Below are 27,779 nucleotides of genomic sequence, written 5' to 3' on the forward strand. Positions count from 1 at the left end.
TCGGACGTGAGGTCATTGATACAACGCAGCCTATATTCATCGCATTTCGTAACGCCTAGAGTACGTTTACAGTTGTCAAGCTTGAAATTCAAACTTGTATCTTGAGAGGCTAAACCGTTGAACGTTGAATAGTGGGTGTTTTTGGCAAAGTGTATTCATAACGACAATATTACAGATGTATTTCTTACTTTCGTGAGCCAACATTACCTTGAGCTCACTTCACTCTCAACCATGTATTTTGAGGTAATTTTTTAAGCAATTCAAATTACAGTATTACGTGGAAATTTGTAGCGTTCTAACGTTGTTATGAATTACATGCCCAGCATCTCGTTTTTCATAATTTATTGCAGGACACAACTTCATTACTTTAGTTATTTCCGAATCGTTCTTTGAATTCAACAACCAATTATGCTGACACAACTGCCATTTTTATTATTCCTAAATACCTAATAATTGTTTGTTACTTGTACATAGGTTAACATAACACCCAAAGAGAAGGGTGCTGTCATGCACACAGAACCAGACACAAAGATCAACTTGTTGTTGGCTCCTTTTCAACCCCAAACTCGTATCCACATCGAAACTGCTCTGAATACAACAGCGCATTCCTACTTGAGCCTACGTAACCCCAGCAATCGTCTATTGAATGTAATTAATAGCTTGAAGCTTTTCAGAAAAATTTACAATACCGGAGAGCTTTGATTGTATCTTAAACGGCAATCTCATTTGAAATTATTCTTGATATACCAGATAAATTATTAATTCAAGCATTTTGTTAATAGAAAGTTAAAATTTTTGCATCATTCTAGATCCATGTTACAAAAAAACCACCATCGGAACGATCCGTCGTGCTCAGTTTGTCGAAATTGCGAGTTGAGGCTGGCCAGGACGTAGAATTGATCATAAGCTGGACTGCTAGGGAACATGGTACATTCCGAGACATAATACAATTAACTGACAGTCGTCGCATAAAGTATGACATTGCATTGACAACCTCTACAACATGTTCGAAAAAACATGGAGTTGTTGAAAAACACACAGAAAATAAGCAACATATATTGGATCATCGAAAAAAGATTCTTACTCAGAATGCACACCCTACAAAAAAATCAGAGTTGAAAAAAGTGTTCAACATGTCTGAAAATATATCCAACAATATCAATTCTCCCTGCAATAGGCACAAGTCTTCCGGCATTTCAAGATATCAAGGAAAGGAAAATATTTCTACTTATCCAGTCACTGATTGGCAAACTCCAAAGAAAAGTTCCGCAGGGATTCTAGGCCATCGACAAGATTATTCATTGGATGTATCAGCTGCAAAACCTCGTGATTTTTCTATGCTGATAGAATCGGATGTATTTGCTTTAACTCCACATCCGTGGTTCAAAAACGATACAAATAAATCGGAAAATACTGCCTTAGAGAACTCAGAATCATCACCTAATTCTGAAATGCATGAACTGCGACGCCAGACTTATGTAACTGCACCTCTTTTTAAACACAGTACTCATATGAACGAAGATGATCGAGATGGCTTTGAGGATTCTTTATCCCCACAGGAGGCTAGATCCAATCCTAATTCAGATTTTTCATTGCTGCTTAATGACATAAATTTTACATCGAATACACCTCTTACCAAAACTGCTGAAAATTTTCAATTCATTACTGCAGCAAACAATAAGAACGACACTTTTGAAATTGCTAACGGTTTGGATATTGAAGAATCCTTTCATGTACCATTGGATAAGTTCCCTGAACAAAGCGCGAGCAGTCTCCTAGTACCTACTAGGCTTTCTAGAACTTTTGCAACACTGTCTCCTGTTATGCCAGTTGTAGAGCCTGGAATGTCAAAATATGCAACGTCTTCTTCGCCGATTTGGAGCAATGAAAAACAAGACTTTAGTTCCAATTTAAGAGCTAAATGGGAAAGTTTTAATCTGTCTACCACACAGTCCGATATTGGTGCTGTTCAGGAAGTTTTGGGAGCTGATTTACGGGCAAAACCAGTGAACCAATATTCTGTTTTAATAGCGAAAAGTGGGCCAACAAGTTTGGAATCAATTCGGGAGGAAAGTCTCAATTTGACTTCAACAACAAACAAAACTTATGTTAAATCGAGTAACGACTACCTAACTCCAAATATATCTACCACAGGGGCTAATTGCAGACTCGATTTTTCACCGCCTACTAATAACCTTGTCAAAAAAACCTCACCGATTAGAAAGATACCTTCAAGGAAATCTTCTAAAATTAGCAAAGAAAAAAGTATCCAAGAAATACAACATCTCAAAAAGAAAGTTGCTATGAATACATCTTTGAAATGTAAGCTTAGCCAAGTAATTTCCAGCTCACTGTAGTCTAGAAATAATTTGTCTGTTAGTCTCTAATTTTTAATTTTTATTTTTTCAGGTAGTGGTAAAGTCTCTATTCCTGGGGTGCGAATCACCAAGCTGTCACTTGCCGGAGTGTCTAGAAAGAGAATCAATAGTGGATTGAACAGAGTCTTCGAACCTGAACTTAGCATGAAGCTACATGATCCAGATGACTTTTTCACTACACTCTGCAATCCAGACCCATTTGCTGCAACTACGACAGAAGATCCGTTTCTTGCAGTGTAATTTCTTCAGATAATTAAAGGAGGATAAATTAAATTTGGTTTGAGTTCCGTGCATTTCTCAAAATGGTATAATTGTTTACAGCACTCTGTATTATGATGATAAATGGGTGAAAAACCAGGAATTGGAATTTAAAAAGTGGTTAAACATGCTACTGACTCCTCCTGAACACCTGACATCTAATGTCGATACTCCATTAGTTGATGTTGCAAAAATATGGCAAACATGCCGATCAAAGGAAGATGTTTCACTTGCAGAAACTAAGGAAGCTCTATCTGCCAGGTATTTTTTTTTATACACATACTTTTATTTAAACGTTCAATTTTCAAATTTGCTAAAGACCCACACTAATTTTTCAGGTATCACACTAATCAAAGACTGAATACATTACGGAGAGCTGCTTGCACATTGCTTTGCAGCAATGAAGTTGTTTCCGTATTATCAAAAGTTACTGTATGTGTTGAAAAAGGAATTCTAGTGATTAGACAAGATCGCGATCTTCATAAAGACATTGGTAAAGCATATTATGATGGAAAAAAGCAACTGAATTTTTCCAAGAAATGATTTAATTTTTTGTACAATTTCCCAGGGTTGCAGAAATTGATTTTGGAACTACTTCTGTGCTATAACCCATTGTGGTTACGAATTAGTTTGGAAGCAATATATGGCGAAACGATCCCACTTAATTCAAATAATGATATTATTCGCTTGAGTAAGTTTCTTTTAACAAGGTTTTTTGCTGATCCACATATCGTCAAGACTCACTCGCATCCGACAGTCCTAAATCTGCGCCTTCCCACATTTTTCACTGTCATGAATAAGTTCATGCTCAAAAAGTTTCTTTTCATAATTTATTTTCTTGACTATGCGAAGACACATAAATTGATCGGGCATGATCCATGCCTCTTCCATAAACAGTCAGCTTACAAAGAAAGCAAAAAGATTTTGCTACGATTTTCTCAAGAGCTGCTCAGTGGTGTTGGTGATGTTACACGTGTCTTGAAACCCTATGGGTATATTTTAGTCCACAAGCAAACAGAGTTGGATGAGTACAGTTACGCAGTTGATAATCTTTCCCACGATTTACGAGATGGTGTAAGGCTGTGCAGAATCATGGAGCTCATAACAGGAAAACGAAATTTGACCGCTGTTTGCAGAGTACCTGCTATCTCAAGACTACAAAAAGTCTACAATGTTGATGTTGCCTTGAAAGCACTTACCAGTTCCGGCTATAACATTTGTGGTAATATTACAGCCAAATGTATTGCAGACGGTCACAGAGAAAAGACGCTCTCGTTACTGTGGCAGATTATATACAAGTTCCAAGCCCCACACTTTAATAAAGCTGCAGTAATAATCCAGAAATGGTGGCGGGCTACTCTTTGGTGGGTACGAATAAAAAATTTTTTATTAAAGAGAAAGCATAATGCAGCTTGGGTAATTCAGAGAGCTTGGAGATCATACCTTGCAAAAAGACAACTAAAATATCTCAGGGAAAAAAAAGTGCTTATCCTGTCATTGCAAAATAAAGCTGCTACAGTAATACAATTGAAATGGATTGCTACAGTGCAAATGTGGAAACAAAAAAAACAATTTAAACAAATGAAATTGTCTGCTATAAAACTTCAAAAATTCTGGAGGAATTACCGAGCCACTAATCTCTTTGTAGTGGCTTTTAAACAAAAACAAACTGCTTGTTGTATTATTCAGCAGCACTGGCGTGCTACACAGTTGATGAGGCTCCAAGTGTCTACTTATTTAATTCTTAAGGATGCTGTTACAAAAATCCAGCGTTGGTGGAAAATAAAATTAATTGAGAAAACTGCCTACAACCATTACCAAGCCATTAAAAAGGCTACGCTATTGGTACAGCGCAAGTGGCGAAGCAATCGTCTTATGAAAATTGAACGGGAAAAATATAAAAAGAAAGTAATCTCAATTAAAACTATTCAGGGCTGGTGGATACGTGAACTTGCTTACAGGAAGGATCGACGAAATTTCTTACTGATGAAAGGTGCTGTACTATTAATTGAAAAATGGTGGCTGCAATGTTCGGTCAAGGGAAAGCTACAAGCTTTGTTGAAAAAGGAAATGAATGCTGTGATAACTTTACAACAAAGATGGCGTGCCATTCAACTTTGTCGGCTCCAAAGAAATGCATTCGTATCACTGAAAAAATCTGTTGTCACTGTTCAAAGGAGATGGCGTGCAATCAGAACTGCAAAATCTGTACAACAATCATACATCTTGAAACGAAAAGCTGCAATTGTTATTCAATCATATTGGAGAAACTGGAGGGTTGGGTTTCAGGTACGCTATTATTTTCTTTCTCTAAAAGCAGCAACTGTTTCCCTGCAGAGTCGTTTTAGAGCTAATAAAGCTGCGTCTCAAACTGCGGACAATTTTAACAAATTGAAACAAAGCACTGTTATTATACAACGTAAATGGAGAGCCACGCTATTGAAGAGACAGATTCGGCAAGAATTCCTTTACAAACGAAATGCAGCAATAATGATTCAAAAAAGATATCGTATGGTCGTTGCACAAAGAAAATACCAGGCGAAAAAGCAGTCTGTTATTAAAATACAATTCTGGTGGAAAGCTTGTATTGCAACAAAACAAGCAAAATCTTATTACAATCTATTGAAATCTACTACAATTCTTCTTCAGCACAAATACAAAGCACGTAAACTTGGTGGACCGGTTAGAAAAAACTTTTTAACTTTGAAAATCAATGTTACTTTTATTCAACAGAAGTGGAGAGCCAAAAAATTAATGGAACCACACAGAGAAAATTTTATGACAAAACGACAGGCAGTTAATAAAATACAATTATGGTGGAGAGCTTGCCTAATAGCCAATGACGCAAAACTGTCATATGAATTACTTAAATCAAAAACAGTTTACATTCAGCGGCAGTACAGAGCACATAAACTTGGTAATTTGACTAGAAAACAGTTTTTGACTTTAAAACGAAATGTTATCTATATCCAACAAAATTGGAAAGCTAAAAAATTGACACAGATACAGAGGCAAAATTTTCTAGCAAAACAATGGGCTGCTGTTAAGATACAATCATGGTGGAGAACTTGTCTAACGGCAAAACAAGCTAAAATGCATTATGATTTACTCAAATCTACAACAGTTTTAGTACAACACAAGTACAGAGCATTGAAAATAGGTTCCTCTATTAGAAAGCAGTTTAAGATTTTAAGGTACAGTGTTGTCTACATTCAGCAAAAGTGGCGAGCTAATAAATTGATGCGACTACATAGACATGATTTTGTAGCAAAACGTCAAGCAGTTGTCAAAATTCAAGGTTGGTGGAGAGCTGTAACAGCAAGACGAATTTGTCAAGAAAGTTATAAAACGCAAAGGATTGCAGCAATTCAGCTGCAGAGGTGGTATCGATCAACTATGTATATTCGCTTGGTGAAAGAAAAGTATAAGAAGATTCTACAATCTACTAAAATTATTCAAGCTTGGTGGAGAGATATTTTACGGAAACGACAAATAGTGAGGCAAAGAGAGATTACTTCGGCTGTAAAAATTCAAGCGATTTGGCGAGGCCACAAGCTTCGTCAGTCTCAGAGCCAAGAAATGGTAAAACTACGTGAAAGATCAAAAAAGGCTAGAATGGAAGCTCAACCGTCAGCAACCTTAGGCTACAGATTAAATGTTGCTATTGATGTTGTTCAAGGGTACGAAAATCTCGGAAAATTAACACAAGGACTCACAGCACTGGGTCAGTATCATTGTGTTGTCTCTTATATATTTGCTGCAAATTGTGTTATGGCTGCTTGAAATGCTTTTACAGCTAATTCAACTTTGATCACTGTGTTACAGATACAATAACATACTTGATGCCCGGTGGATGCAAGGCTTTATGTGATGCTAATTTAATTCCCATGCTTTACAACCTATTACATCGTTCTAACAGGTCTCGTCCATGGATGGACATATGTCTCCGAGCCTCCAGTATTCTAGTTTCTATTGCAAAGTATGAACGAACTAAGTCCTATGCTTGGCAGGTAAGAATCTAAGAAGGAAAGTTATACTTCTGTGATCAAAACTTGTGTTTCTCAGTGTTTTCGCATCACATGTAGATTTTAAGTTAAATGAATTTTGGTATTTTCGTTCAGGAGGATCACATTGAGACTATTATACGATTGTTATCAGCAACTATAGAACGAGAAACTAACGTATTTCTCACCTTAGCAACCTTACTGTGGCTGCTTGCTGATACTCCGGAACGCGTCAAGGTATGTACTCTGATAAGCATAATTTGCTCGACTTGAATTCTTCCTCAACAAGATACCGTCTTATATGATTACAGGCTATAGCAGAATCCCCATTGATAGTCAGATCGTTTAGCGCGATGCACAATACAGTATCTAAAAAAAAATCGCGGCTTTCTTTAGGCCCAAAACTACCGCACTTATCTTGTGTTCTTCCGAATTCTAAACCTGACTGGGGATTGAAACACGGTCGTCCGCGTTTGTTTACATCCGTTCATCACGCGGTCTTGATATTATGCAAAAAATTTAAATTGAAGCTTACATAATCGGTCTAATTGTAGTTCTAATATTTTAATAAAGGACATCCTGTACATTAGTGTATTGTTTTTATATGAAAAATTTGTAATTTACGTGTCAACTATTCTTCAATTATTAAGTGAAATAAATTTTTTATTGTATGATGAAAATTATTGCAACTTAATTGTAATTTTTCATCTTTGTACCTGAACCTAAAAGATAATAATGTGAATCAGATTATTTTTTAGTAATACTTTTAATGCAATAAATATAATAAACAATAATTATTGTTTTGGCGTTACAGTTTAACAGTCAATTCTATACATACACATTGGATTACAACAATTTTGCATAAAATGCTGAAGCAGTAAATGTATATTAATAAGAGTGATACATTTGCTGCATATAAAATAAAAACTTGTGGAGTAAAATTAAGAGTATGGCAGCTACAATAAATTGATCAAAACTAGCTCAATCTCATCATTACGTCGATATGTAATTACGAATAAATTATATATGTATGTGTCAATGTGTATTTGTAAGCACATGGATAAAGCCTTTATGTCCCTCATTCTTAGGCATAAAAGATTTCAATTTGTCAAGAGTTCACTCTGAACCATTCTTGCATACTATTCACATTAAATCAGAAGAACAGTATTGAATGTTTTGTATCTTCTTATTTAATCATCACTAAAAGTTGAGGCTACACTATCTCACAGAAGAAAAACTTTTCTAGGTAAAAAAAAGTCAGACTACTATCTCGATACATGATTCCAAGTCATCTGAAAAAGGCCAAAGGGCCTACAAATATCGTGAAGAGTAAATTTTATATATTATTTTATTTTTGTTCGATTTTATTTTAAACGCATGCAGAAGGGTTGTACGAACAATTTTTTTTTTGTAGCTGCCATACAATCATCTTGAAAATGAATTTATTAATAGAATTAGGAGCACAGTATATAATGGTCTCTGAAGTCTGTATATTACAATAATAAATTGTGAATGTAAATTTTATTTACATAACTACTCAAAAATAATATTATAAAATGATTCCATCTTAATTTTCATGCACAGACTTAAGCTCTTTGATCTGCTTTATTAGATAAGCCTTTTCATCGTTAAACTGCTCGTCCTCTGAACGATCCGTGTGAAAACGTGTGAGGAATTCAATTAATTTTTCTTGATTGCGAAGCAGGATATCCAAAATTGGTTTGGGCTTGTTTGGATTGGCAACAAAAACCTGAAATCATTGGAGAAAGGCAATTGAATAAACGCACTCTTGTTTCTTTGAAAATAAAATCACACTCAGGTGATTTTTCTACCTTAAAAACATGAAAAGCCTCAAATTGAATGTTACGTGACTTTTCCTTAAGCATATTCATCATCAGCTTTAAATTATCAGGATTTGAAATGTACCGAGTCATGACCTGTAACATATAAAATTATGTAGCAACAGATGTTATTTCACCATTTGATTGCTTAATCAAAACAACTTGCCGTGAAATTATGTCTATCCAGAAGGAGTTCTCCCAGTAATTTTAAACTCTGTCGACGTGTTACGTAGTTCTCAGAATTTAATAACCTTTGATAATGTGAGAAGACTTTGTCATAATTCACTTCTAAAAATTCAGCGCTAAGTATTTTATGTCTTGTTAACAATTCCTGAAACAATGAAACTCCTCAGAAAACTTTTTTTCTTTAACAATAATAAGATGTACATAGTAGAAACATATTTATTTAAATTAAATGCTCCAACTTTCTCAAGTTGAAAAAAAACCAGCACAAAATTTAGCTTTTTCTAACCCTTGGTGATGAAGTTTGAAAAATACAGTAGTTTATAGTAAAAAAATGAAATAATCATGTTACTGGGGTTTCTGTTATCATTCTTAATGGCAATCTATACTTTTTTCTAGCGTACCATATGGCATGTTTTTTACGTACATGAAAAGTTATTACATACCAAAACTCTGTAGCAATTGACAGTGAATGATTGGGTATTTCACAAAGAATTTATGAACATAATTTTCAAAGTTTCCCAGAGTGACAAAATTCTCTGACTATTGATGGTTTTTCCGATGTGTTGCCAAGATACTGTACCAACACATTAGTTTAAAAAATTACATATATATGTGTAACGACAACTACCTTAAATGTAGAAAAGGCATCTGATGCAATATCGAACGTCGAAACTTCGACATATCGAAAGAAATTATAAAAATCATCAGAATAAATCATTATTTTGGCCAATGCCTCATATCGAGCGCATTCCCTCAGCATCGTTCCACAATTTAATGCAATATCTTGATGCTCGTAGCTGAAAGTATAGGAATTCTCTGGTTAAGTTGATTGAATTTTGTTTGAAATTAAAAAACAAAACTGAGTATGATTTATATCTCACAACTTACCCAGACATAAGCGTGAATAATATCTCTGGCTTCGTACAAATATATTCAACTGTTGGCGATCGTGTGCCAATTTGCCTCCGTAAGATATTGTTGAATACCTGAGCCACATCTTTCTTCCCCTGAAGGAATCATACAAAATTATAACAACCTTTTCATATGCACTATTTTGTACTTTATCTCGTTGTGAAAGCAGAGGTTGATGAAGTCACCTCAAAATCAATCCGACTAAGATTCTGGACCAAGAGCAATAGCAGATTGCTGTTGTACAACTCCTGAGCTAGCTGAGCTACGACAATATCAGCTTGAGGCTCTGCTTCGGCGGTCCCATAAAGCATGTTTTTAATATGCACTAAATTTTTGCTGACATCCTCTTGAGCCTGGAAAGATGATTCATGTTTAAATACATAATAGGAATTCTTTTTGACAGGAAACTGGCTACATGCTGCATACCTTCTCTACTTTCTTATCACCACGTTCCAGGGCATTAACAGCCTCTTTTAGAGCCTTTACAACCTCCGCCGGACTCTTTTGAGATTTTCCGAACAGAGGCATGATTTCTTAGAAGATGAAAACCTTGTGGAAAAATTCAAATTTCATACATTTAATTCATTGCACTGGTGAGCAAGGTATAAGTTGGAGTTTGAAGATGAGTAAAAAATATTAATTCAAGAACCAAAAAAGCAAGCCTGTGATTTAATGAAACATTGATTTGCTTAAACTAATTGTGACTAAGTATCTCTAGACTCCATAATTTTTCAGTATAGATTCAGAGATTGTAATGAATCGATTCATATAATGTTAGAGCTTGATAAAAATAGGAATGAATAGGAAAATTTATATTGAAAAGCATGGGGCTAGCTTCAAAGTTTCAGAGTTGAAAAAAATTCGGAAAAAATCTAAACAGTGTTGAGTTGTACATTAAGATAACCTATCGCATAGAAATATAGTTATGTAACTTTGTATTTAAATTATTCAATAAGCTTACCATTCAATAAGTAGTTGAATCAATGTACGCAGTTGTTTCTTAGCACTTATAGCACAGATTTCCCTTTTAGCATTTCATTTATACGTAGAACGATACTGACGTATTTTGCGGTTATAAATAAGTTATTCGAAACCTGTCGAAAATTATATGTTTAAGAAACCTGACGTAGAACGACGTTCTTTATCAATTATTCAATGTGTTTTCAACTTTCCGCAGTCTTTTTAATAAGTATTAATCTTTCTTAATCTTTTAATATATCGCATAACTCAAGATTGCCATTTATTACAAGCTCGACACTGACGACTGACATTGGGGGCTGTTGAGGATTCACTATTGGTCATCCTTCTTATTACTGCTTGTTACTGACCGCTCCTATGTCCAATCAACTCGTAGATGTTATTTACACTCCTTCAAACACGAATAATAGAAAATAGTAGAGATGGTAGAAATACTATAACTTCATGATGACTCTAGTGTGACGTTGTAGTCTGACGGTCGATCACGTAACTTTAATTTGGCGTGGCTTCTCTGTGAGCGTGTTTAATACAGTAACGATCACACTGGTATAAACACTTGAAACTCCATGGCGTTGGCTTGAGTTGACTGAAGACTGTTAAAGACGGTATACCCTAATGTGGTCTTATGTGCTTATCGGATTGCGTGTTAAACGGTTAGTGCCGATAAAGAAGCTACCGGATAACTATCCTGAACACGGCTTCTTATGGCCCAAGGCCCATTTACGCGCCGGTGTTGGTTACAAGAATTTGTCGAGGGGTTATCACTAATCACTAATCAGTGGGGGTAATCGTCTTTAAGCGTTCGGGAGTCTCTTTTCTTGCCAGGCTACCGGGTTCTTTCTTAATCTCCCGTTGAGGAAACTTCTGCATTCGGAGATGTGACATCACAGACATAACCTTTTCCAACTACCGAGAGATGGCCTCACTGCCATTATAAATGAAATAATTAATCCACGAGCTTAACACTCTTCATGGGGCTCGACCCTGCGATTTTAGATTAACTAATTTTGTATGGTGATTGTACCGGATCGTAGGTATCCATTGAGTTTGTTTTTGTGATAGAAGATAGCAAAGTGGGATTTTGCATACCGCAGTTATGTGCTTCCAGTATCAATTTAAAATCGTTTTATGGTGATAATATGTCAAAACCAAACATAAGAAAAATAACAGTTGACCCTTCGAAATGTAACACAGACTCTCGACGACCTAGCGTATTTGAGAGGTTGGGTACCAAACCACCAGCAACTTCCACCGGCCAAAACAATTCCGATTACTGTAGAAATTGGGCTCTGAATGGCAGTTGTTCGTACGGCAAAAGTTGCAAGTATGTTGATTATTTGCAGCATGACAATTGGTGACCATATACAGCACCATAAATAATTGTCCTGAAATTCGATCTACCACTCTTTATCAGTAACACGTCGTTACAATTGTCAATATTTTTGTCAAATGTCATGAAACCTATTCATGATCTTCCAGTTAAAAATCAATTTCAAAGTCTTCTATGAAACAATTGGCACATTAACATTTATTTGTACTAGGTACGCAATCACGCACACACTGATCAGCCCATCAAAACGTGTGAAGAAAGATAATGCTCTTACTAGTGCAACTGTGGTAAGTGCCTTTGATTCAAAGTTGTCTTCTATATTTACCAGTATTTCTAATTGAGAGATTTATCAAATTGAAATTCCTCCATCAGTTTCGATGATTATACTAACAAGTTTTTTTTCTATCCTTCAAGTGGTTTTGGAATTAATCCCAAGTATTTTTAAATATAATTAATAAATTGCGTTATGACGAATTACCTACCGCTGACTTTTACAATAGCCTAGCGAAGATCCATTCAAGCGAGTCACATCAAAAATTGTAAAAAAGACGTCTCATAGTCCTGATCTTAATTTGGAAGAGTGGAACCAGACAGATCTGGAATACGAAGACGAAAAAGCTTTAGAAAGAAGACTTCAGCTCTTACAAAGAGAATTAGAATTACAAATGAAGAAAGACAAGGAAATTCATGGCAAGGAAAAGACAACAAAACACAAAAAAAAAGCTATGAGTTCATCATCTAGTTCACACAGCTCTAGCACATCCAGCAGCAGCAGTAGCTCTAGTAGTGATGATTCCTCATCTAGCTCCACTTCGGATTCTCGCAAGAAAGTCAAGAAGGTCAAGTCTAAACGACATCACAGTGCATCTTCAGATTATGATGAAGATAAGGAACGAAAAAAGAAGTAAGTACAACATCTGGCATTTTAACTTGAGCTATATAATGTTTGTTATTTTTAATTTGTTCAACAGGCTTAAGCTTAAAAGACTGGGAACAAAGAATGAAAAACTTATCGTAAAAAAGAAACGCAAGATTGAAGTGTTGAGCAAAAAAGAACCAGTTGTAAAAGCAGCTAAGAAAGTTGCTATTTCTTCATCCAGAAAGCATTCTTCTACCAAGGTTAAATCACCAACCATGTCAGCACATGCTTCCTCCAGTAAAGTAAAGGAGCGAAACCGGAGTGAATCCCCAAAACCAAGGAGTAGGGAAGTGGAAAAAGATAAGCATCATAAAAAAATTAGAGAAGATGAGCCTTCATTGAAAGATATAGTGAAGAATAAGGCTACTGATAAATCAAAAGAGTCTGATAAAAATAAAAGTCGCATTGTGGAAGATCGTGTAAAAACTGATGAGAAATCAAAACAGAGAGTAAAAGATAAAGAAAGACGTTCTAGAACCCCACCTATTGAGAAATCTAAATACCAGTATCCTAAAGATTTTTCTAATACTAAATCGAGGCGCAGTCGAACTCCAGAGAAACCATTGAGGTCTAAACGAGAGGTAACTCCACTTCGTCACCAAGAGAGTAAAACATCTTCTGGAAGATCCAGAGAGATAGATAAAAAAGAACGTGACTCATACAAAGGAGATCGAAATAAAGACAAAGACGATATTCGTAAAAATGATCCATCCAAATCAAAGCCTTCGTCTAGCCAAGAAGACTCCCATCGTAAGAATGCGGTTCGAGACATCGAGGAGAAAAATTATGTCAGTGAACGCAATCGGCAGCGTAGCAAGGAACGTAGAGATAAGGAGCACAACTTAAGGGATGATAGAAGTCATTCAAGGTTAGGCAGAGATCAGCGTGATTCTCAGCGAGAAAAAGAACGAGAAGAAGTACAGGAAAGGTGTCGAGATAGACAAAGAGAACGAGATCGTGAAAAAGATGCAGTTAAAGTTCGAGAAAGAGATATACCACCACTCATGGCAACAACTGCTATTAATCCTATGGATAAGAATGGTCGGTATGGTCGAGATAAGGATAGATTCAAAGATGGAGGGCTTGACAAAAGTGGACAGAGGGATAGACGGAGTGAGAGAGACCGAGAAAGGTCAGAAAAACCCTTAGATCGAGACAGAGCTTTACAACGATTTGATGCTCGCTATGACAGATCATTGGATAAAGAAATGCTGCCTCACAAAGGTGTGGAGAGAGATAGACAAGAGCGTTTTCCAAGAGAAAGATCTCTTGATCGAGTAGTTGACAAAAACATAGCTGCAGGAGCTCGCGACCATGTTATGGAACGAGAAAATCTTTATGATCGGGACAGGCATAGAAGATTCAATCCTAGGTTTGACAGAGGGCATCCAGCCGATCATGAGCGCAAGGAGCCACCTCATAATCCATCAAAAATAGACAGACTACCGGAACGAAGAGATGGGTCCAGACGCAGCCTAGAAATAGAGAGAAACTACGATAGGGGCTATGCTCGATTGCCACCTGAGCATTGGGAAGAGCCTGAGGAACCTCCAAGAGTTGATTATCGAGATCACCACCCTCATGAAGATGAAAGACGTAAACCAATGGAACCAAGAAGGTACAACAGCCCTTTCGAAGAAAGACGAGGTAGAGATGAACGTCCATCACGCTATGCTATGCAGAGTGAAAGGCCTTTTGAGGATCCACATCTGCCCATATTTTCGGGTGAAAAAATGAGGTCTAGTGTAAACAGGTATAGACCATATACATATAAGATGAACTGTGCATGCAAACCTAAAGCCTGTGCAACAAATATCAAAAAGCAGCAGTCTTTATATAAAAATGTGCTTAGTTGACCACACCTGTGGATAGTCATAATCACATTTTATCTTTCTCATACAGTAGCAGACACATTACTTCTATTGCTTGGATAGAAATTGCGCAGTCCATTCTACATTTTAATGGTGTAGACTGATATTAGTTTACATAAAAATTGATTGTATCAGAACTGTCTGGTAGTGTACAGAACTTCATTTGAACTTTACAAATCTTCCAATAATTTTTTTAATCGTCATTTTTTTTTTTTATAACAGAGACGAAAGTAGTAATGACAATTGGGATGTCCATCATGAGATGGAGCATGGTAGTCGAGACCGGAATTACCAAACTTCTGACTGGGAGGAACGTGAATGGAGAGCGGCTCGACCTCCGATGTGGGATAGAGAAAGTCCTCCACATTCAGAGGTTCATGAAGAAGAATGGGCTCCACGCTATGACAGCCCTATGCCTGATTGGAAGTTGAATGAAGGTCAAAAATGGGAAAGTTTGCCCCACAATCCACCCCACAATCCACCTCACATCCGAGGACCCTACAGAAATGACAGAATCAAAGAAATAGACTTAGGAGAACTACATAGGTATTGATAATAATAATTAATATTTCGAAAAATTTAGAAGCATAATAGTACCATATTTTATATCAAAAGTTTATGTTTCAAGCAAACGACGTCCACCCTATAGCACTCCGGAATTGAGAGATGAATGCTCTGCTCATGGGTCAAAACAAGGATCTTTACATGGCAGCATGAAGGAAGAACCGATAAATAAAAAATTGATGGAATTAGCGGAGGGTAGGGTCAGGAGGAGCAGAGAGAAATCTGTTGAAAATTTTCAGAAAAGAATTCCACAACGCGAAAAATCGGAAGTTAAAGAATCCCCTTTGGCTGCAGAACCTAAACGTCCATGCTTGGATGAATCTCTCCAAACTTTGCATACGGAGAGTGATTTGAGTGATATCAGCGATGATCCTGATGATATTTTGAATATGGAAGAAGAAGAAAGTGAGACACCAAAATTGCCCTTACCTAAAAAAGGTACAGAGATTAATGAACGAGACGTACTTGTACCAACTCCAGAAGCCTCACAGTTATCACCAAAAGAAATTGTAGAAGAGACTATATTTACCAAGGAAAAAGATACAAACGAACAAATGGAATTCCGAAATATCGAAGAAGAAAATATTGAGAATATGGACTTTGAAGAAATATCCGATGGAGAACTTGAGGAGGATATTAAGACAAGCGGCAAGGGCTTGGGAGATGCTTTGGGTGTAGATTGGGAAAGTTTAGTCAAAGAATCTCAGCCTCGTCGAGTTCTTACCATGAATCAAAATACTGCTCAAAGTCGCTGGCAATGTAAAGCTATATTCCAGCGCATTGGTATCTCTATGAAATATGCAGGGGCGGAAATGGTAGAATCCATAACAAAAAAGTACTGCATAGATGGTAAATCTATATTTTACATATTACTAGTGTTTACTATAATAGCTTCAATTACTTCTTAATTCCACGCTACTTTCAGATGCTGATAAATTTCTTCTGAATGATGTCGCCCTTCTACACACTGCGATCATGAGGCAGCAATTTATGACTCGGACATCAAGAACTTCATTAATCAGCGAAAATTTACTATGCAGGTAAATTGAGTACAAAAGAAAATAAAGATGCATATTTAGAGAACAGTTGGAAAAGATTACCCAGATTGGTGAAATTTTCGATTACATTTACATAATAGACTTGTCCATAATTAAGATGAAATAATATGATGTGTCATTAATTGATATTTGCCACGCAATTGTAATGAAAATTAATTTTGGTTATTTCAAATTACAGAAATTATGCTGAGGCAAATGAGGACGATGATGAAGAAACTCTGCAACCTTGCACGAGCTTATGTGAAGAAGCAAAGATATTATTACAAAAAGTTACATAGACATTTCTCATATGCATTGCAATTGTTAATATTTTTATCTTTGTATCATTGCTAAGCATAGTTACTTAGTACTTAGAATATATTAGGGAAAATTGTACGTATTCGTGGTCTTAATATATATAATTCTTTTGTGCGCCTTTTTGTATCGTGTAACTTATGAACGACTCGACCGATTGAGATCATATTCACACAAGACATTTGTATTGTCGAGACGATGGTTCATAGCTATGCAAAGATTGATTTTTTTCAACCGCGGGTCAGATTAGCTTCGGTTCTAGAATAGGTCATTAAATTTGAATGCGGGCGAAGCATGTGAATGTCAATTTAATATTCACAACTTCATAATTAATTTATATTTATTTTTTTGTCATACCAGAAACAAGAGACAACAAATCTTTGGGAGCAGTTAAGTCATTTTGTAATATCAATATCGCAGTCTCAAGCAGGTTCTTACTTTCTTCATTCACCTGAAACTACGTCACGTAAAAGAGTCAATATTCATGATAATTATTTGTTCACAGAAGTCTAAGAATTTTGTACCTGTGACTCAGACTTCTCAATATTAGTTTCATCATTAAATTGGCGTTTGTTCAGCTCCATCAATGTACTATACAACTCATAAGAGATCAAGCCTAAAATGAGCAGTTATTGAATATTAATGTGGCCACAAAAAAAGATATGGAGAGACCACATTGCAAATATATGTTTCTTAAACTACCTTTCATCTTACATTCGCCACATTTTAAAGTCTCAATCAAGCGTAATAAATCCCTGCAGTATTTTTCCTTGATGCTGAGCTCATCCTTTGTCAAATCTGTAAATCAATTCGACAGAGATACACAACAACCTTCAAGTTTGCACAGTAATTGTATTTACCTTCCCACAAAAACTTCTCGGTTCTTCCAAGACAAGATATTATTCTGAGTTTCATATCAACTGCAACGTAATTTGTTGCAGGTACCAAGACCGACAGTTCACTTTTCATGAATCGCAACATCTGCTTAGGACTTTTGTATATCATCTCTTCAACTATACTTCCCAAAGCTGATCGAATTGAAATAATCTAAAAGAAAAAATCAAACGAAGTTTATAAGTACATACTTGTCTGTTTTACGTATGTAACATACTTGTCTGTTTTTCAGGCGTAATCCACATTCTCTGCACTCCCACACTGTTGAAGTATCTAAAGGTTCAACAGCGACTAAAATTCCTGAACACTCCTTACGAGCACAACGCAATGCTCCAAGCAAAGATCCATTTTCCTACGAAGTTATAGAAGATATTGTAATTTTATATAAGTATTTAAAATTATTTAGAGGCACATAGTCAAAATTTCAGTACTAGCGGATCAGTGCATCTACTGCATGTGCAGAAGAAATGTTTAGTGGCAGCTAAATGTCGTCTTCTTAACGTTGTATCCCAAAACAAATCTGTGTAAGTCATAGTTATCTCCTCGTTTTTCTTAATGGGAATAGCAGCTATTACATATAATCTCTGTTGAGAATCGTAATAATGACGAGTATTGGGTGTACAACAATGATTCTGCAAAGCACCCATTGGGTATAAGCCTCGCAAGCTTGTGACAGACTCCCCAACTATTGCAGCTGTTTCAAACGAATTAGTATCCATTACTGCACACACTCGTCTCATGAACTGTTCCTCTATTTGATTCATTTGAATTTTTATACTGCTCTTTAAAAGATCTATCTGTGAAAATATAAATTCATCCAATGACTTTCATATTTTTAATTTGACATACAGTGTCTTTTTTTCACTCAAGTGGTGACCTGACCTCTGAACCATGCTGAGGCCCGGAGTGCCACTGCAGAGTGTAAAGTAGATCTCGCTGTTGCTCGTCTAATAGAAGTGCTCTGATTGGAACTAGTGCTCTAAGTAAGTCAATAGACCAAGAAGAACCGCAAGTGGGTTTCCATGCTTGAAGGAGAGAGCATTCAGCATCGTGTTCAACTGAGAGTTCACAGGCAGAGGAGCAAATTGGAAGGCTGCATCCCTTGTCACAAGGAAACAGAGGACAACCGGTCTTATAGCACACGATGCAGAGCGGCAAATGCTTATCTCGTGTTCTAGGCCCAACTACCAGTGGGGCGTCCACAAAGACAAGCTCTCCAAGTGCAATATCTGTTGTGGCAAAAAGTCCTCGTCCTCCTAACAGAGACCCCCCAACAAACCAACTCCTTGAGCCATCCTTTGAAAGATTATTTCTTTCCAAATGAAGGTTCAACATATCTGTGATCACTTGTTGTTCCATGGTCTGGTGCAAATTAATTTCTAATTTAGTATATTATTTCTGCATTAAAATGTAAACTCTCAGTAATACGAGATAATTTACATATTTATTATGAGTCTAGTGAAGAGTATCAACATGTACCATATTACCTAATTACGTTAGCTAGTAAAATCTAAACACTTGTTCACTTTTACTTTGGTAACATATTACTTACATTTGTGGCTAGTCATCAGTTAGAAATTTCGTTCAGCTAGTGTACTGTTCACATTGAAGGGAGTATAAATTGCACTGCACCAATGCCTCCTGTAGTATGTTTAAAAATAGGACATTCGATTCCAAAATAAATTGGCCTGAATGATCGTGGAGTAATAATTAAAAATTATCGCGACCATCTTACAGAATTCTGATGTTTGTAGATTATTTCTTTTTACTGGAATTCATATTAAATATTCAATTATTAGTGAAGTAACTATTTAATATACATACTATTATTGTTATGTTTATATATGTATTACATATATGTTCAACATAATGGATTAGAAACTCGTTAACAAAGAGAAATATCGTGTCACATTATATACCTCTTGTTTAATCAATACACTTTCATCATACAAAGTTCCTTTATTGAAGTCTGCTGCTTAGGCTACGAAAAATAAATAGAATTTCCGTACATACGTACCATTATTTACATCATTACTGCAAGCGAAAAAATGTGCGATCCTGCAAATACAGCCCGTATGGGATAATTACTTAAGAAAATAGTCATTCATTATTTGTCTAGTGTTCGATGCAAACCCAATTTATCGAACGATCATTTATTAATTATGCTGGTATGAGTATAGACCATTGAGTCGCATTTTACGCACGCGTCTTAGATCTCTCGCGGACGTGCAATGTGTTGTTTACACGTTGCTATAGCAACTTGCATTCGAAGGACTGTACAAAATTTAGGCTACCAACTAATGTACAAATAATACGTGTTCCAACACCTTGTGATTCTCTAAAGATAAATTATGAACAGGTAACATGATTAATTATTTTTTTCTAATTAGCGCTCATCTAATTACTTTTGTATTATTATTAATTTTATCGATTGTACTTCATCTAGCTGAATAGATTTTGCCTGTAGTAATGAAATTATTATCAAATCATTATCATAATGTGAATTGCTTGTATTTCTTTTCATTGTGTATACAGTATTGTAGTGGTGTAAAGATGTTATTTTTTAAAGGGAATTTAGCATTATCTAGAAGTTGGGTATGCAAATTGACACCAAATATGAGGACTTTTTTCATGAGAAAACAATAATCATAACAACCACCATGTTACTAATTATCATTTTTATTAATTATAATTTTATTTCGTTTTCAATTTACAGAAGAGGCAACCCGACTGGATTATATAAAAACTACCAAACTCTATTAGTAGTATTTATCATCTGTATTATTGCAATATCTTCGGAATCACTATGTAACAGTAATCCATGCATGTATGGAATATGTGTTGATAATTACAACAGGTATGACTCATGAATATCGTAAAGTTATTTTGTACCTTCCAGCTTTCACATGTAAACTTTTATGAATATTCACCTGTAATTTCTAGTAGTAGCTTATATTCATGCTACTGCATCGATGGATATACTGGAATAAATTGTGAGATTAACTGGGATGACTGCTGGTCAAATCCATGCCTCAATGGGGGTATTTGCAGTGATGCGGTTGCTGCTTACAACTGTACCTGTACCGATGGATTCATAGGTGAGGAGCACGTGCAGTACAATGAACAATTATATGTTTATTAGGATTATGCCGGTGAATTGGAATCTGTAGATGATCAATATTGCTGCAAACTCATTAAACCTGTAACAATATATTTGCTATTTCAGGTTTAAATTGCGATGAACGATTCGATGAGTGTTTATACACTCCCTGTCTCAATAATGGTACTTGCATCAATTTTAATGGATTTATGTGCCAATGCCCAGATGGTTATTCAGGTAGGTAGTTCGAACACCAAACGATTATTTAGAAACGATTGATTATTTCATTATTTTCAGGGAAGTATTGCGAAATTGATGCGTCTGTTTGTAATAACACTATCTGCAAAAATTCTGGAGAATGTATCGAAGGTCCTGGACTATTATTCAGCTGTCAATGTACAGATGGCAAGTAAAATACTTGACAAGCAGAATAATAAATGTAATGTTCATAAACTATGTAAACCTTATTAACATTTTTATATCTTTAGGATGGACTGGAGAGTTGTGTGAAAAAGACATAGATGAGTGTCTCGCTTCACCTTGTGAAAATGGAGGACTCTGTATCAATATACCAGCGACTTACACATGTGCCTGTTTATTTGGTAAAAAAAAATTCTTCCGAAAATTAATGTACTACTTAAATTTAGTTCTAAGCTCAAAATAATCTTTCTCATCTGCAGGTTTTACTGGTAAAAATTGTGACAAATCCATAGTGCCTTGTGAAGTAAATGTATGTGAGAACAACGCTGTTTGTTTGCTGGAAGATAATCAAACAGTTTGCTATTGTGTTCCTGACTATCATGGATCGCTTTGTGAGTTGAGATATGACGATTGCGAGGCTAAATTTGCTATGTGCAACAACGGAGGAACTTGCATCGATGGGATCAATAGCTTTACATGTTCTTGTCCTTTGAATTATTATGGTCAAACTTGTGCTGATTACAGTTCTATGGTGACTTCAGAAGAAATTCCTTATTCATCATTGGGAACACCTACCATATCTGCAGCAACATTAATTCCATTTCAAGCTACTAGCACATATAGTACCAAATCTGACAGTACTCCAGATGTTACATCTACAAAATTGATTAAACTTGACACTGAAGAGGCTGTAGAAAGCACAGTGCTGTTTAGTTCAACAAAAACAGTAGTACCCACTAGTACAATTGCATCCACGAGGGAAGATTTTTTACTTGCTTGGACTACGATAAAAACGCTCTTCTCGTCTTCCCCTATAACAGAGGATTCACATCCCCTAATAACATATACTGCAAATAGCAGCGAAGTTAGTTCTGTTACTGATGAACAAGTTGTTCAAAAGTCCACCACTTCACCAAGCTTGGAAACGGATTTAAGTTTTGCTACCACAGATGAAACAACTCCAACTGATGAAAATATTATTACCACTTCTTCCACAGAAACGCCTAATCAAATAGCAGTAAATATGACAATGAAGCCAATTCGTGTAACAACAAAATTAGTAGATCAACTATCAACCATGACCTCGGAGAAAATAGAAACCCACAGCTCATTCCCCTTCTCAAGATCTAGTACAGATTCTTACACATTAGGCACAGAAACCTTTTTCAATCAGAGTTCGCCAACTGGGATATCTATCAGTACGGAGAGACAACTAACAATTTACAATTGCACGCAAGAACAATGTGATCATAATATAACATGTCAGAATAGCGCAACCGAGGTATATGTGATCTCAAATAATCAATATTATTAAAGACAATTTCAACCATTTGAAAATACTTCATCAATTTTGTTCAAATTTATTTGCAGTGTAATTGTAACTATCCAGATGGTTGTATTCCTAGTCCAGACATTTTGAATGCTGCATTTAATGGAAAGTCTTACATTAGACAATACCTGGCTGTGGATAAAGATGGGAAGGTTCGAATATTCATCAGATTAAAAACTCAATCTAAGAATGGGATACTTGTGCATGCTTTTTTTGATGACGATAGATATATATTGCTGCATATGGAAGTCGGACAGTTGAAATTTCAGTTTTCTTGTGGTTTACAAACAATGCTTTTGGGGGAAATTGATTCTCCAATTAATAATGGTTATGACGTGGACATTGAGATGAGGTAATGAGCTGCTTCGTTCATTCCACACATCCTTTGACATGATCATTGGAGAAAATTATAAGAAAATATCTCCTTTACAGATTCCAATATATGAAAAGCACCAACATCGACAAGTGCTCAGCAATGCTCTTTGTAAATGATACTCTGGCTATGAGCGGAGAACAAGTAGTGTCAACTCAAGATGACATACCGCAGCAAGCTAAACTGCATTTAGGGGGAATCCCACTGGCATTTTCACATTATTTTCCTCATGTTGCTGTAGGATTTATAGGCTGCATGAGTATGCTAAAGGTACTAAAGTTTAATCATTCAAATTTCCATTTTACACTAAGATCAAATTCTTATTTTCCAGATAAACGAAATCCATAGACATCTTATTCGTGATGCAATCGATAGTTTTCAAATTGAAGAATGTACTTCATTTCTGTGTCTTGCAAACCCCTGTAAAAATTTTGGAGCCTGCCAGGAAACTGATGGCAAAATATCCTGCAACTGTATGGCTGGGTAAATCTGAGTTGAAATGAATTCAATGGTATTTTTTAAAATCTATTTTGTAATAATGAGCCGTATTAATTGCTAAACGCTTAGGTATACTGGAGAAGTGTGTGAAAGAGCTGCGTGTGACGATAACCCATGTCACTACGGAGCATCCTGCATCACTTCTCCAGGGACAGGATTCATGTGCATTTGTCCTCTAGGAACTCATGGGCTGCTTTGTGATGAAGGTGAAGTTCAATTTTAAGTACTTGTCAAATACCTATAATTTTTATCGTCTGCATTTGAAATCTAATTTTGATTGTATTTTATAGATATCATAATCGTGCAGCCATCCTTTACAGTCTTTACACCGGGCCTTTCCTCCTACATAGCTTATGGGTTGATAGGATCTATAAAAGAAAGTCTCGAACTAAAACTAAGATTTATACCTCAATCTGTTGAACAAATATCCCTCATTGCTTACATTGGTCAAAGTGGTCCATATCGTGATTTATCTGACCACCTTGCTATCACTTATGTACGTGGCTACATCATGCTTACTTGGGATTTAGGCTCAGGTACTCTGCACGTAACATCTTTTTAACAAGCTCGAGATGGTAAAAAATTTAAATAACAAATATTCTTAAATAATTTATTAATGCTTCTAGGAGTAAGAAGGATATTCACAAATACCGCTCTAACAACAAAAATGCATCGACCCCACACTCTTAGAGTGGGTAGGAAAGGCAAAGATGCTTGGCTGTCTATTGATGGCCTTGGAAATGTTACTGGACGTTCGGCAGGTTCTATGTCAACTTTGGATGCTGCACCAATTCTTTGGATTGGTAAGTAACAAAAAATTCTTTCCGATGTATATGAAGCGTACTAACATACGTGTGCAATCGATTTATCGAAATTGGCAACAATGATAGTGCCAATTATTACCCCCAAATGAATTGCATTTTTTCAGGTGGCCATAGGACCAAAAATTTTGAAACACTGCCTCATGATTTACCTCTGCATACTGGATTCTTTGGCTGTATATTTGACGTGGAGTTGCGCATTGAAAATAAAATATACCCTGTGGCAAAGACCAACTCTGCTACTGGCAGAGGCATAGGAGAATGTCATCGTAACGAGTGCACTCACAGATCATGCAAAAATGGAGCGGTGTGTTTAAATCACGGACCTACGTACAGGTGGTTTACTAGTTATCAGTTTTACCACAATTTATTCAATGGAAAATGCTCCAAAGATCAAAACTTTTAATTTTTCGTTACGAAACAAATTGTATATGGGAAATTCTATCTCAATTCGACCTGCCGCTAATCCTCACAATTTCCAATTTTGCTTGAAGTTTAATATAGTATTTTGGTGGTCAAAAAGGTAACCCCTGAATTATTTTAGACTTTTTTGACCACTGGTTAGTGCCCCACATATTGTGTTCTTGGTAATTCCCGTAATTCTCGGGGATTACTTGAATTCTGACAAGTATTTTTTATCTTTTATGATTTTATACATTCCATGTATATTAGTGACATTGTAAAATTCTTATTTACAGTTGCGTCTGCACGAAGGATTGGGAAGGACCAGACTGTTCTAAACCAACATCAATGTAGTCATTGTCGTAACTCTTGCTGCCAAAAGATATAACTAGACAGAGATTTATAGCCTGACAATTCATAGATACAAACTAAAAATGGTAATAAATAATTAGTAATAAATACTAAACCCATTACGCAATTATATTATACATACATGTTAATTTTATGTAGCAATTATTGTTTTGCGTAGATTTCTAGGTTTTGTCTTCATTCATAAATTGTTCAACTCATCATTTTTTGGTTTAGATGTGGTCCAAGATGAATTCAAGTGGACGAATAACATCGCAGCTGACAATCGCGATTGTAAATCCTGTTTGTTAAGCTCGTGTGACCACTCGACATTCCCCCAAAACGAGACCTAAACATGCAAAAATTAACGTTTCCTAACAAATAGTATTTATAAGACGGTTCCATAAAGGATAGCGTGAGTGTCAGTTTGTACTCATGTCTTTAGCACAAAGGAACAAGGATGAATTATATCGTAATAGTAGGTTGTACTTCATAAACAATTAATTGATCAAATGTAAATGAATTTATTGCCTGGTATTCCTCTTCCAAACGAGCCAAAGAAACTGCTGTTTCAACTGAAATAGTTCTCTCAGCCGTGGCCAGTGCCAAAATAACAGATTTCAATGTATCAACAGCATATGTGTATCCTGAAAAATATTCCATTAATCAATTCTATGGTTTATTGCAATAATGTGTCAACAGCCACAGCCAAGCTCATTAAAATAAAAAAGCAAAGAATGAATACAAGTCTACACAATATGAAAATAAAAAAAAAAAACAAATTAACAATTATAACATTCTAAATAAAGACAATACCAATCGGGTAAGTACTTTTCATTTAATGCAAATATTGTGGTGGAAAATTAAGGTACGACACTCGCCTTGCACTGCATTAAAATTGTAGGATAACAAGTGCCTGGCTAATGTTTCTTTTGTTTGCGGAGATACAAGTGGTGCTTTTATACTCAATGTTTTGGTGACATCAACTTGATAACGATCACAAAACCATTGAATTACAGGGTCCCACTTCTTTAATTGAAAATTGTAGAGATCACCGGAATCCTGAAAGTAATAAGTCATCAATTATACTCGTGTCTATGACAAATTACTATGATATGATCTTTTACTATGAAATGTCACCATAGAATCAAATATAATGACTTACATTCGTTTGAAAGAGTACAGTATCTGTCTCTAAATAATTAACTATATAGTTGACCATATCCAATTTAGTATGATTATGTGGATTATCCAGTGATGTGCTGACCAAAGCAGTCTGTGAAAAATTATTACATTATTCTTGATTGGAACATGTGTGAAAATGAATAACAAAAATGGCCATTCTTAACAAGTTTGTTATGCTATTGAAGCTGCGTTCCTTCAACGAACCAAATGCATGTTAGACCTGTCAATTATATCGACTTGGCTATCCCATTCCATGGCTACAGCTAGAGCCAGAGGTTTATTATTGACTTCAAACACCTTCCCTTTTGGAGTTTTTAGTTTTCTCTGATCTAGGGTCACTTCAAACTGATCACCGCTGGACAAAATGTTGGTTTTTCTGTAAAACCTCTTTACAGTAGCTGTTGGATCATTTGGAAATATTTTATTATTTCACAAAGTTCTGTAAGTTTAACTGTATTACTTATGAAGCATGAAATAAGTGGAAGCAGGTTAGAAAATATTGCTAGTATCAATATTCTTAATGTTTGTAGTTACCCATGTGGCGAGTGGCATGTGAAGTAGGCTTAAAAATTTTTAATTTGAAATGAAACATTTTTGAACATTAGTTATAAATTTTGGCTGATTCTAGGCAAGTAAATTTCTATCGACACTGGTAGGCTTAGTGCATACACACATCTAAGGTGTAGGTAGTATCAGGGCATATCATCAGGGACATTCTCAGAGCATATACTGCTAGAGGTAACTCACGTGTACAGAAAGTGTAGTGGAGGAGTGACAGAGAAGTATAAAATGTTGGTTATAATCTGTCTCTCTCATTCTACGTTTGATTTGTCAATATGTTTCCTTTCAGCCGATCAAATGCAGGGTGAGAGAGACGGAGAAACTCGAATATATTTATATATATTTCTCTCTTCACTTTGGACGCATTTTTCGCGAGGTTGGTGGATGGTTAGCTACCTCCAGTAGTACGCTGTAAGGATGCTGTAAGCGGATATTTCATCATCCACGAATTTGCTTTCTGCGGTCCCCTTTTTGTCATAAATGTCACCAACGCTGTATAGCCACGGTGGATTAGTCCTTCGTGTAGGCAGCGTTGGCAGAACTGTGCCCGGCATGAACCTAATTTAGTCTGTAGTCTCATGACCTGCAGTGCCAATTTGGCGATGAAACGTTGCAACGTTTACAGAGACACATTGTCAATAGCATGATCTTATTTGTTGTAATTAATCCGCCCGAAAAGCAATAGAGCTCAAACCTACGCCTGACGTCACAGGTAACGGCAATTTGACAGTACCCATCGGAATTCGTTTTGCGCATGCGCTGCGCAGTTTGTTACCGGCAACCGGTCGAGACTTACTTCGGAGCGCCACCGGTGGAATCCACTTGCTTTCGAACACTCGGAGCGAGAGTACGCGCACCGACAATCCAGTGCACCGACAATTCAGAATTCAGTTCGCACTATTTTTAATCTGTGTAACGTGATCTGATAAGTGTTTGCTGGGAAACTAATACTCTATAATAATTTTAAAAAATCGTAACATAAGTACAAGGAAAAAAGAAGTTATTGAAATAAGAACAGTGTCCAAACATTGAAGGTGAACTTCGTGCCTCGAGTTTTTATTATCTTGTGCAACTTTATCTTTAGTGATCTTGATCCCATCTCTGTGTGAAGTGTCATTTTTCTATTGTTTGTTTGCTGATTTTCGGGGACTGTTTAATTATATTCTTAGCAAGTTTGTTAAGTCGGTTCATGCAGCCAGCTATAGTACACAAAGTGAGAGTGAGCGTGAAATCAAGTGATTATTTTATTAGTTT

At 36.0% G+C, this 27,779-nt stretch overlaps 6 protein-coding genes across 19 annotated transcripts; 3 read left to right on the forward strand and 3 right to left on the reverse strand.

Moving 5' to 3' along the window:
* Window positions 1–59: 59 nt before the first annotated feature.
* On the forward strand, window positions 60–7,880 carry LOC124212346 (protein abnormal spindle). 3 transcript variants are annotated; one of them, XM_046612256.2, is made up of 11 exons: window positions 62–243; window positions 475–648; window positions 810–2,322; window positions 2,410–2,614; window positions 2,700–2,897; window positions 2,975–3,129; window positions 3,205–5,553; window positions 5,662–6,360; window positions 6,462–6,646; window positions 6,758–6,877; window positions 6,952–7,880. In XM_046612256.2, exons 1-11 carry the CDS (start codon window positions 232–234, stop codon window positions 7,177–7,179), a joined length of 5,838 nt encoding a protein of 1,945 aa, XP_046468212.1. In that variant the 5' UTR covers window positions 62–231; the 3' UTR covers window positions 7,180–7,880. The 3 variants fall into 3 exon arrangements, with proteins under 3 accessions (XP_068989665.1, XP_046468212.1, XP_046468211.1); XM_069133564.1 differs by having other exon boundaries at window positions 60–243; window positions 3,205–6,360; window positions 6,834–6,877; window positions 6,952–7,091; XM_046612255.2 differs by having other exon boundaries at window positions 63–243; window positions 3,205–6,360.
* A 187-nt stretch (window positions 7,881–8,067) lies between these two features.
* Mo25 (calcium binding protein Mo25) lies at window positions 8,068–10,910 on the reverse strand. Its single transcript, XM_046612263.2, has 8 exons — window positions 10,541–10,910; window positions 10,006–10,128; window positions 9,765–9,932; window positions 9,556–9,674; window positions 9,296–9,464; window positions 8,648–8,812; window positions 8,473–8,577; window positions 8,068–8,390 (listed from the first exon to the last, which is right to left on the reverse strand). The coding sequence occupies exons 2-8, from the start codon at window positions 10,105–10,107 to the stop codon at window positions 8,208–8,210; spliced, it is 1,011 nt and encodes a 336-aa protein (XP_046468219.1). The 5' UTR covers window positions 10,108–10,128; window positions 10,541–10,910; the 3' UTR covers window positions 8,068–8,207.
* A 348-nt stretch (window positions 10,911–11,258) lies between these two features.
* On the forward strand, window positions 11,259–16,710 carry LOC124212347 (zinc finger CCCH domain-containing protein 13). Its single transcript, XM_046612257.2, has 8 exons — window positions 11,259–11,881; window positions 12,099–12,174; window positions 12,388–12,791; window positions 12,859–14,559; window positions 14,900–15,223; window positions 15,306–16,090; window positions 16,167–16,281; window positions 16,478–16,710. Exons 1-8 carry the CDS (start codon window positions 11,697–11,699, stop codon window positions 16,575–16,577), a joined length of 3,690 nt encoding a protein of 1,229 aa, XP_046468213.1. The 5' UTR covers window positions 11,259–11,696; the 3' UTR covers window positions 16,578–16,710.
* A 122-nt stretch (window positions 16,711–16,832) lies between these two features.
* Window positions 16,833–19,663, reverse strand: LOC124212349 (SET domain-containing protein SmydA-8). 5 transcript variants are annotated; one of them, XM_046612262.2, is made up of 9 exons: window positions 19,505–19,663; window positions 19,040–19,255; window positions 18,370–18,849; window positions 17,919–18,284; window positions 17,705–17,839; window positions 17,454–17,640; window positions 17,296–17,391; window positions 17,118–17,209; window positions 16,833–17,044 (listed from the first exon to the last, which is right to left on the reverse strand). In XM_046612262.2, the coding sequence occupies exons 3-9, from the start codon at window positions 18,844–18,846 to the stop codon at window positions 16,934–16,936; spliced, it is 1,464 nt and encodes a 487-aa protein (XP_046468218.1). In that variant the 5' UTR covers window positions 18,847–18,849; window positions 19,040–19,255; window positions 19,505–19,663; the 3' UTR covers window positions 16,833–16,933. The 5 variants fall into 5 exon arrangements, with proteins under 5 accessions (XP_046468218.1, XP_046468215.1, XP_046468216.1 ...); XM_046612259.2 differs by having other exon boundaries at window positions 16,833–17,050; window positions 19,505–19,662; XM_046612260.2 differs by lacking the exon at window positions 19,505–19,663 and adding an exon at window positions 19,407–19,453 and having other exon boundaries at window positions 16,833–17,050.
* Window positions 19,415–25,109, forward strand: eys (eyes shut). Of its 5 annotated transcripts, XR_011176412.1 has the most exons (15): window positions 19,419–20,344; window positions 20,431–20,585; window positions 20,714–20,824; window positions 20,885–20,992; window positions 21,076–21,189; window positions 21,268–22,289; window positions 22,379–22,689; window positions 22,770–22,980; window positions 23,042–23,193; window positions 23,278–23,414; window positions 23,499–23,744; window positions 23,835–24,011; window positions 24,137–24,365; window positions 24,728–24,868; window positions 25,017–25,109. XR_011176412.1 is itself a non-coding variant. In XM_069133568.1 (14 exons), exons 1-14 carry the CDS (start codon window positions 19,839–19,841, stop codon window positions 24,433–24,435), a joined length of 3,192 nt encoding a protein of 1,063 aa, XP_068989669.1. In that variant the 5' UTR covers window positions 19,416–19,838; the 3' UTR covers window positions 24,436–24,649. The 5 variants fall into 5 exon arrangements, 4 of the variants coding, with proteins under 4 accessions (XP_068989666.1, XP_068989667.1, XP_068989669.1 ...); XM_069133568.1 differs by lacking the exons at window positions 24,728–24,868; window positions 25,017–25,109 and having other exon boundaries at window positions 19,416–19,846; window positions 20,204–20,344; window positions 24,137–24,649; XM_069133567.1 differs by having other exon boundaries at window positions 24,728–25,109.
* Window positions 24,644–27,198, reverse strand: l(2)k14505 (ATP synthase mitochondrial F1 complex assembly factor 2 homolog l(2)k14505). Of its 4 annotated transcripts, none has more exons than XR_006881609.2 (7): window positions 26,922–27,198; window positions 26,169–26,362; window positions 25,945–26,055; window positions 25,661–25,841; window positions 25,311–25,426; window positions 24,925–25,128; window positions 24,644–24,803 (listed from the first exon to the last, which is right to left on the reverse strand). XR_006881609.2 is itself a non-coding variant. In XM_046612264.2 (6 exons), exons 1-6 carry the CDS (start codon window positions 27,103–27,105, stop codon window positions 24,982–24,984), a joined length of 933 nt encoding a protein of 310 aa, XP_046468220.1. In that variant the 5' UTR covers window positions 27,106–27,198; the 3' UTR covers window positions 24,644–24,981. The 4 variants fall into 4 exon arrangements, 2 of the variants coding, with proteins under 2 accessions (XP_046468220.1, XP_046468222.1); XR_006881608.2 differs by having other exon boundaries at window positions 24,644–24,819; XM_046612264.2 differs by having other exon boundaries at window positions 24,644–25,128.
* Window positions 27,199–27,779: the final 581 nt, after the last annotated feature.

This window comes from Neodiprion pinetum, chromosome 2, assembly GCF_021155775.2.
Source record: "Neodiprion pinetum isolate iyNeoPine1 chromosome 2, iyNeoPine1.2, whole genome shotgun sequence".
In the NCBI taxonomy this organism is placed as follows: domain Eukaryota; kingdom Metazoa; phylum Arthropoda; class Insecta; order Hymenoptera; family Diprionidae; genus Neodiprion; species Neodiprion pinetum.

Bases quoted from the DNA above. Each gene is read 5' to 3' on its own strand.
- LOC124212346 (XM_046612255.2), top strand. The intron at 649-809 runs GTAATTAATAGC...GCATCATTCTAG, and splicing joins CCAGCAATCGTCTATTGAAT to ATCCATGTTACAAAAAAACC. The intron at 2,615-2,699 runs GTAATTTCTTCA...AATTGTTTACAG, and splicing joins GAAGATCCGTTTCTTGCAGT to CACTCTGTATTATGATGATA.
- Mo25 (XM_046612263.2), bottom strand. From the start codon at position 10,107: ATGCCTCTGTTCGGAAAATCTCAAAAGAGTCCGGCGGAGGTTGTAAAG. The intron at 9,933-10,005 runs GTATGCAGCATG...TCATCTTTCCAG, and splicing joins GTGATAAGAAAGTAGAGAAG to GCTCAAGAGGATGTCAGCAA. The intron at 8,813-9,295 runs GTAGTTGTCGTT...TCATTGTTTCAG, and splicing joins ATGCCTTTTCTACATTTAAG to GAATTGTTAACAAGACATAA.
- LOC124212347 (XM_046612257.2), top strand. From the start codon at position 11,697: ATGTCAAAACCAAACATAAGAAAAATAACAGTTGACCCTTCGAAATGT. The intron at 12,792-12,858 runs GTAAGTACAACA...TTTGTTCAACAG, and splicing joins GATAAGGAACGAAAAAAGAA to GCTTAAGCTTAAAAGACTGG. The intron at 14,560-14,899 runs GTATAGACCATA...TTTTTATAACAG, and splicing joins ATGAGGTCTAGTGTAAACAG to AGACGAAAGTAGTAATGACA.
- LOC124212349 (XM_069133570.1), bottom strand. From the start codon at position 18,846: ATGGAACAACAAGTGATCACAGATATGTTGAACCTTCATTTGGAAAGA. The intron at 17,641-17,704 runs GTATGTTACATA...TTTTTCTTTTAG, and splicing joins TACGCCTGAAAAACAGACAA to ATTATTTCAATTCGATCAGC. The intron at 17,210-17,295 runs GTAGTTTAAGAA...TGCTCATTTTAG, and splicing joins TGGCGAATGTAAGATGAAAG to GCTTGATCTCTTATGAGTTG.
- eys (XM_069133565.1), top strand. From the start codon at position 20,085: ATGCAAATTGACACCAAATATGAGGACTTTTTTCATGAGAAAACAATA. The intron at 20,825-20,884 runs GTAGGTAGTTCG...CATTATTTTCAG, and splicing joins ATGCCCAGATGGTTATTCAG to GGAAGTATTGCGAAATTGAT. The intron at 22,290-22,378 runs GTATATGTGATC...ATTTATTTGCAG, and splicing joins GTCAGAATAGCGCAACCGAG to TGTAATTGTAACTATCCAGA.